This window comes from Nannobrachium achirus, assembly GCF_963921795.1.
Source record: "Nannobrachium achirus genome assembly, chromosome: 19".
Classification (NCBI taxonomy): Eukaryota; Metazoa; Chordata; class Actinopteri; order Myctophiformes; family Myctophidae; genus Nannobrachium; species Nannobrachium achirus.
This window is the reverse complement of record NC_137826.1, coordinates 50,137,416-50,145,924: the sequence shown is the minus strand read 5'-3', so window position 1 is coordinate 50,145,924 and position 8,509 is coordinate 50,137,416. Positions and strand designations below refer to the sequence as shown.

The 8,509-nt window shown below is 42.0% G+C and overlaps 1 protein-coding gene across 1 annotated transcript in view; it reads right to left on the bottom strand.

The window, feature by feature from the left end:
• Positions 1-3,504: 3,504 nt before the first annotated feature.
• The window catches only part of rars1 (arginyl-tRNA synthetase 1), a 36,277-nt gene continuing 31,272 nt past the window's right edge, over positions 3,505-8,509 (bottom strand). Inside the window, exons 14-15 of the mRNA XM_080749719.1 lie at positions 7,202-7,449; positions 3,505-3,810 (exon numbers count right to left, since the gene is read on the bottom strand). Coding sequence (XP_080605845.1) covers positions 3,701-3,810; positions 7,202-7,449 — 358 coding nt within the window. The 3' untranslated portion in view covers positions 3,505-3,700. The remainder of the gene's footprint in view (positions 3,811-7,201; positions 7,450-8,509) is intronic.

Here is an 8,509-nt window from a genome sequence, read left to right as displayed (position 1 = left end):
GTCTACATTCATTAGACAGATTAATGAATCATGTTACTTACCTGTGGAAAGTGATTCCCAGCGTTCTATTTTCCAATGTGCATCTGTTTGTACAACCCGGAGCTGTACATGAAACGACCATGTTTCTCTCTGGGAACTTATTTCACAAATCTCTGAGTGTTTGAGTGTTTGGTGACAGCTCCAGTTTTGTTTTCATCCAGTTCCTGATGTTGCGCGGCTCAGCGTTGCGTATGAGAAAACCCGCCCCATCTGCCTCTGATTGGCCGACCGAATTTCCGCTTCTGTGACGCACAGGGAAGAATTCCATAATTATTTTTATTTTTTTTGCCAGGAGTCTTGGACCAGCACCCCCCAGCCGGAAGAGGCGTCTACCTTTCTATGTCTGTGGGAATTCAGATTGCAGAGAACAAGTCTTGCCCCGGCTGCTGTGGGCATGGAGACGTCCCGGTCTCTATCTCACCTTTTCATAATACTAGCCCTTACCCGTTCAAAGATATGAGCTCCGAAATGATGTGCAGTGTGTGGGTTATGGGATGTGCACTGTGCACACAGTATATGAGGGATGGAAAGTAACTTTAACTGGTGCTTGCATGATAATATGTAGGAGCATCAATGTAAGAAATACCCGTTTCGTTTAATGGCTATAGAGATACTGTGTACCGATCTGCATGATTTCTGGACAACATCATTCTGTGACAGGGCCAGACAACCCCCGCCTACACACACACACACACACACACACACACAGCTGGTTAAACATGTTGCCTCATGCTAGATGCAGAATAGATATGCCTCATGCTAGATGCAGAATAGATAAGATACACCATAAAAATGCTAATATACAGCATATGATTTGTGAAAGTGACAAACGGGCTTCACAGTTATGTTAGGTGTGTTCATATGCTAATGGTGATGCGATTTCAGATCAATTGCTCCAGCCACTGAGGAGAAACACTGTTTCAGACAGACAGACACTCAGACATTCCGAAAATTATATGTTAGATATGGTTAAATGTTAAGTATGAAGTCATTTTCAATCTGTCGTAATGGAAAACTGCCATTCTCTCAAGTTTTCCTCGTGAATATTTCCCCCCAACAACGTAATTCAGGGGTGCCTTGAATGAAAAGTTCTTTACAGAGGTGACCTGAGAACATGTTTGAGGACTCTGGACAGGCCCATGATAGGTGGTCCGGTTGACCACACACACGGAGCTCCATCCCTGGTCTCTTCGGTGCTGTACTCCTCTGTCGGGGCGGAGGTGGGATGCTAAAACAAAGAAAATATCCATGAATTCAAGTCTCCGTGGAGTGAGCAATCGATAGAAAAAAGTACCGTAATTTCGGGGGTGAACTATCCCTTTGAATACCAACCATATCGTCACCATTGGACAGAAACCTTTTATCTCCAAGTTTCAAATTTGTATTATTATTTTTTTTTATTTTTTTCATAAAGTAAAGCCCTGGTATTTTCACTATTTCAAGCCATCTTTAAAATGATGAATTCAAAACAAACTGTTTTGGACATATGGAGAACAAGTGGAGGTTATCACTTACCGCCTGAGCAACATGGAGAGTGATGCAGACAGAGTGCTTTTCTGTTGAGTGTGAGCTCTCAGCTGGCCAGCGCAGGGGCACCAAAATCAAGTCAATTGAGAAAGCTGGAGCGTGGTCCTCTTGCCTCTTTTCCCACACTCTAAATGAGTGCTTCTCAAACTTTTTCATGTCAAGGACCCCCACTTTCAAAAGGTTTCATAGCGAAAACACCAGCTCTAAAAGCTCAAAATGCATCTGGCATCTCTTGTTACTTAGATTAGCATTTCTCTTGATCAACGCCAGGTTTCTTTGAGGCACCACATTGTTCTCTACTTGTGCGACTGATTACCACGGTTGCTTACAACTCTTCTTATTCTGATCTCACATGTGTTAAGTGGCTCTGGATAAGAGTGTCTGCTAAATGCCTAAACACTATGATTTGCAATTGAACAGACATGTGTTTAGAAAGGTTTTGGATAGGAGGGGGAGACATTATTATAGGAGGGGGAGACATTATTATTTTACTTTTTCTCTGTTAAGCACTTGTGCTTCATTTTATGCTCTGTAAAGCACTTTGAGCTGCATTTCATGTCATGAAAGGTGCTATACAAATAAAGTTTTATTATTATTATTTTTATTATTATTATTATTATTATTAGTGGCGTTTCCATAAAGCCACTTTTTGCGCATTAACGGCTTATTCGCAAAATGTTTTTATGGAAACACTTCAAAATGCGAATAAACTTTCATTATCCGCAAAAAAAGTTATCCGCTTGGAGGAGGAGGATTTTGAGCCTTTATCGAATAAACTGAAACGGGTCATACAATAAATGCGAATAGATTATGACGTTCTAGGTCCATTTCCCCTGCCGCTTTGTCCATGGTATGGCGTTAGCCCACAAAACAAACCTGTTGTTTGTTACATACGGAGTGACACGGACCATGTGTAAATTCCTCCCGTTTTCACCTCAAGCCATCGGTGGCGAGCGAACCCTTCCTCATCCCACGGTCGGTGTTGCGTGCCTGAAGTGCCCAATTTACAAGCTCACAGGCACAGCAGCTCGCATCCACGTCTCCGCGCCGCGTTGTGAGCTTGCAGATCAGCCACCTGACCTTCCAGAGGACGCTGAAACTTGCACTGTGCAGCGACGCGACCGCGGTTTTCCCGGTGAACCGGTAGCTTTATGTATTGAGAGGAACTCTTGCCAATTTCGTAAGAGACTCGTCGCCAATTGTAATATATTTAAAAGTTATTTGGGGCCATGATGATGACTGATAATCCCTTCTTCCCACTACTAGACAGCGACCGAGTCACAGCAGTCAGACGTGCAGACGGTGCAGTGCTCAGGTTCGGTCTGAAAAATAAAATCAGCCCGATCAACTCTTGCGACCGTCGCTAATTCGAATGACACCCGCAAATGGAAACATGCTAAATTCGCTTTGTCTATGCGTATTTCTGATAATTCGCTTCCCTAATTCGAATAAGTTTATGGAAACGCCACTAGTGAGTTCACCGCCACGCTGGCTTGTGGTGGACATTTTAAAACGTTTGAAACCACTAGTACCAGTGGAATCTTAATGTGCCATAGTGTCGTCGTAAATAAGTGTCATAAATATTCAAATGAAACCCTGGAGACTTGACATTCCGTAATTGGGTCTTGCGAACAAAATAAGAACATTATACTGTAATGGTGTGTAAAACATAAAAAACTAAAATGGAAGGACAAGTCTTTGCCATGGACACGTCTGTGTACCTGCCTGTATGACACCCATTGGTTCCCAAACTTTTGCCCTTCAACCCCCCCACCCATACTCATAATAATAGCTATTAGGGGAGCAAAATCTGCTCCCCTAATAGCAAAGAGATCAGAAATTGCTTAGGAGTATATTTTTGCTTGTTCAGAACCTGATGCAGAGGCTGTGAATGAAGCCAATAAAAATAAAATTTCAAACAAACCGTTGAATTTATTACTTTATCATGTATGATCAACATCTGCCATCAACTCGCGTGTTGAGCATTCAAACAACATCATGACTTTCTTTGTCATGTTATGATCAACATCTTGCATTAGCTTCTGTTGGACTGAAACGACAGAGGCTGAGGGGGAGGAGTTAAAAATGTCCTGCTGTGACATCATCACCGTGGTCCTGTGACATCGCGACGACATCACATCCTGTGCACGGAGTTGATGCCCAGGATGTGGAACCCTTTGTCCATGACCGCTGCTGTGGCCTCACACAGCAACATCCTCCACATGTTCACCTTGATCACCTCACCTGGGGAGGGGTGGGGGGGAGAGAGAGAGAGAGAGAGAGAGAGAGAGAGAGAGAGAGAGAGAGAGAGAGATTGTCACGTGATGTTTCTGTTGTGTGTTGCATTTAATCAACATGGTTCATGAGTTTTTTTTGTGGCAGAGTGGCTCCATCGCTAGTCTCGCATAGACTTTTTAGCTCAAGGGACCTAGGGACCCTAGCGAAAACAGCAGATCAACAAGCTCTCGGCTATTTTCACTACTTCTTAAGCATTGCTTTTTATTCATGAAATTCTTTTGAAAGATCATTGATTTATTTTTATTTTTTTAATATTAAAAACTAAACGTAGGAAACAAAAAATAAAGGACACTGTCATCATCAGTTTGTCACTTCCGTTCAAAATATCGTTACATTGATTTATTTCTTAATTTTAATTTCTGCTAAGCAGCAAGCTATATACATACTTAGATGATTTTGATCTATATTAGGATAAATCTGCACGACTGTAAAGACGGTAAAACGAAAACGGGAGGAGACGAAACATCCACTTTATCGCTTGATCGTTTTCACGCACGCACAAACACACACACACACACACACTTTTAGAACAGCAATTGTTAAATTCTACTATACTTGTGGGGCCCACACAAAGTATAGTAATACCTGAGTGTACACACACACACACACACACACACACACACACACACACACACACACACACACACACACACACACACACACACACACACACACACACACACACACACACACACACACACACACACTTTTAGAACAGCAATTGTTAAATTCTACTATACTTGTGGGGCCCACACAAAGTATAGTAATACCTGAGTGTACACACACACACACACACACACACACACACACACACACACACACACACCATAATGATCGAGGTGCATTGTAAACCGCAGTCCATCACATTCCAACAGCCAACAACAACAGGTAGTTGAACCCCATTAAACCAATGACCTTAAGGCCCGCCTCCTCCAGCCCCCGTCAGCATCGTGGGAAGAGAAAAGCCAATAGAAATTAAGTCGTTAACGAGCGACAAAGACACACCGGCTCGTTAAGTGGGGCGTGTGCGTTAATTGATGGATGATAACATTTGCGAGTAATTTAACTGTGGATAAACAAACCGGGGCCTTTGTGGGAAGCCCCAGAATGTTTTCATTTTTATTCATTATTTAGATAATTGATATTCATTTGAATAAGACCATTCAACTTCAAACTCCTTGTTAGTCAATGGTGGACAAAGTACTCAACTCCAATACTCCTGGTCAAATATTACTCAGCTACAAGGGCAAGTTTGTCAGATATTCCACACATGTATAGATGTGAAAGAGAATGCAGCGTTAAGCAATTAAAATCTCTTTTTCGTTGTTCTAACAATGCTAAATACAATCCACAAGTTCTTAAGTCTTGATACAGTCAGTTCTTTGCACCGCAAAATTATTCTAGATAGATAAAAGTCTCACTAGGACATTTGTTCTCAAAGTGGAGTCTTGAATAGATTTTGTTTGAATAGTGCCAGACAGATATGTCAGGTTGGTTTCTTTCAGAAATGGCAGAACTATTTTTTTTTTTTTTTTTTTTACAGTACATAATGTCTTCTCTTCTAGGGGTCCTGACCACAGATATACAAATACCTCATCCAAAACAGGACTGGCAGAAGTGTGGAAGGCACTCTGCCACACAAAGTGACTACTGACCAATCACAGTGTGTCTTTTCCGGGACTTACATTCAATTAAAAGGGCATGAGGAGACAAACGTTTACTTTGCCAAAGCAAGTGCCTCTGGGAAAGAGGGAGTCCCACATTTGATTGGCCTACCGAACGTCCCATTCTGTAACGCACAAGGAAGCGTCCTTGAGAATTCCTTACAAAATGCCAGTCCTCTTTTACCAACTCCCCAGAGACGGAGGAGGTGTCTACCTTTCTATGTCTATGGTCCTGACTCCTTGGCACAGAACATTTTCAGATGTGGCCGAATACGTAAGCAATTTACCCCGAGTGAGAGGACATTATGCTCTGATAATGTCCTGTGTTAGGGTGTTATCGGACGAGGCGAAGCCGAGTCCGATAACACCCTAACACAGGACATTATCAGAGCATAATGTCCGACCCCGAGTGGTAAATAGCTTTTCTACCACTTTTTCCCTTATACATGAAAGAAAACACATAGTTGTAACTTGCAAGGATCTTAAGTTACAATCATTATTGCCTATAAAACTTCCGCGAGACAGCAGATAGTTCCACCAACAACATCTTCTACTCACCAACAGATGGCGCCAACTCCATACTAATCCATGCGTCTAGCTTACAGCTAAGCTAACGTCAGTTAGAAGTACCGTTCCGGCCGTAAATAGAGGCTGTTCGCTTCCAGAAAGGCATAGGTTCAGAGAAAAGGGGCTTTAAAGTTGGCGGATTGCATTGGATCCAAATAAATCGGCGACTATAGCATGCACGTTAGTGAACATAGGACCGTTGCCACGGTCATTTGTTGGTTGGGGGAAAGGTGTTCCGACTACCTCCTGAAGTCCCCGGATGTACACTGAGGCTCATTGATCTCGGACAAGTCCTCACACAACTTTGCGGCAGTAGTTCTCTCATAACCTCCGGAATTTAGCCAATCAGAATCCAGTATTTGAACACGTGACTCGAAAAAGTGGTAGAAATGTCAATTTGGGGGTCCTTGACTTAAAAAATGTTGCACCACTCCACTAGAAGTAGTAGTTGCCGTTAACACAGCATAGCTTGTGAGTTTATAGCATGCTAAAGCTAGGTCTTGTCTACATGGACGACATCTGTACATGTGATCAGATATGTACAGTGACATGCACACGGATATAGCGATCGTGCACACGCCTTGTGCACGGAAGAAGCGGGAGCACATAAAACCGTTGCTTTCTTTTCGTGGCAGTCAATGTTAAAAACTAAAATGTCGGAAACAAAAAATAAATGGGATATTTCCTCATTTTCCTGGTGACCCATACAAGACACATTTGGTATTGGGGAAACAGTGATATACAGATATATTGAATATTGTGTAAAAAAGCATTGCAGATGCCATAGAACCCCAAATCATAACTGACTTCGGAAACTTCCCACTGGACTTCAAGTAACTCTGACTTAAGAAGCTTGACATTTCTATTATAAATCCGTGTTTTGAGTGGTCTTGTGTAATATTGTAATATTTTGAAATATGGACTTGAGCTGTATGCCATAAAAAAAATCTAAGTTTTAACAAAAAAATAATAATAATTCACTGAATGTCCAATGTATCTAGAATATATGAAAGTTTCAAGAAATATATGAACGTTTCAAGAAAATGTACTATTACACAATATTACATTTTTTCAACAAGGATCTGTACAATAAGCTTGATCCTCACCGGTCTGCCGGTCCTTCTCCACACAGTAGCAGGTGTCGTAGAACTCGGTGAAGGTGGTGGCCAGCTCGTACAGGTAGTCACAGAGCGTGTGCAGCAGCAGGTCGTCCAGGATCTTGTGCAGGATCTCGGGGAAGCGCAGGATGCACTTGCCCAGCTTCCACTCCTTGTCGTGGTCCAGCACCATCTCTGTGCTCTCTGCTGCCCTCTTCAGGGTGGCCTCGTCCAGGTTGGCCAGGCGGGCGATGGACCTGCAAGTCAGAAGGTTTTCACAAATTAAGTCAGACCGATTGCCAGAGTTTGGGTAATGGGGTATCAATGCCAATCACAATTTTGGAGAGTACCAATAAGGATGTTTAGACCCGTATTTGTGTTGTTTAGATATGATTATGCACGGGAACATTAAACTACCGGTAATACACACAAGAAAGATATTGTATATGAACATGTTTGAATAGGGCTTAACCACTTAACTAATGTTTTTTTTTAGATCTCATTCTAAAATAACAACTGAAAATAGCCTATCTACGCTAGGGATGGAACGTTAAGCGATATTTATCGTTTATTGAAAAACGCGATAATCCTATCGTGGAGATTTAATGTATCGTGAAATCGTCCTCCGTCACGCACTGGGATCAAATCACCTTTTATTTGCCGAGCTGCATATCCGGTACCACTTAAACCCTCTATCTACAAGCTCACAAGTTGTGAGCTTATAGATCTGCTATTTTTTGGCAAACGTTCCGCTCCAGGATAATGGATGTTGGGGATATTTTGATTATCGCTATATCGTAAATCGTGATTTCTTTTAGGGATGTCCCGATACCACTTTTTTGCTGACCGAGTACAAGTACGAGTACTTCATTTTGAGTACTCGCCGATACCGAGTACCGATACGAGTACAATTAATAATACAAAATGTCTTTAAATTACGTTTTTTTTTTTTTTTTTTTTTATCAGATGTTCCTCACTTTCTGGCTGTATATAACACATTAAATTGCATTGCTTTCCCAGAACATGGCACAACTGCCACACATTTCACTTTTTTTTTCAGGTTTAGCCCATAGAAATTCCTGTACTGTGCATGATCTTCTAGATCTGCTATGCTCAAACATTTTGTATTTTTACTTTTGATACTTTAAGAGAGAGAGAGAAAGGCGAAGTGGCGGAACACACAGGGTACTCGGGCGCTTTGTGAGCAGTATCTGACGAGTACCGATACCGCAAAATAGGCCGGTATCGGGGCGAGTACGGATACCACGAGTACCGATACAGCATCCCTAATTTCTTTGTTCACAATAATCGTGATAT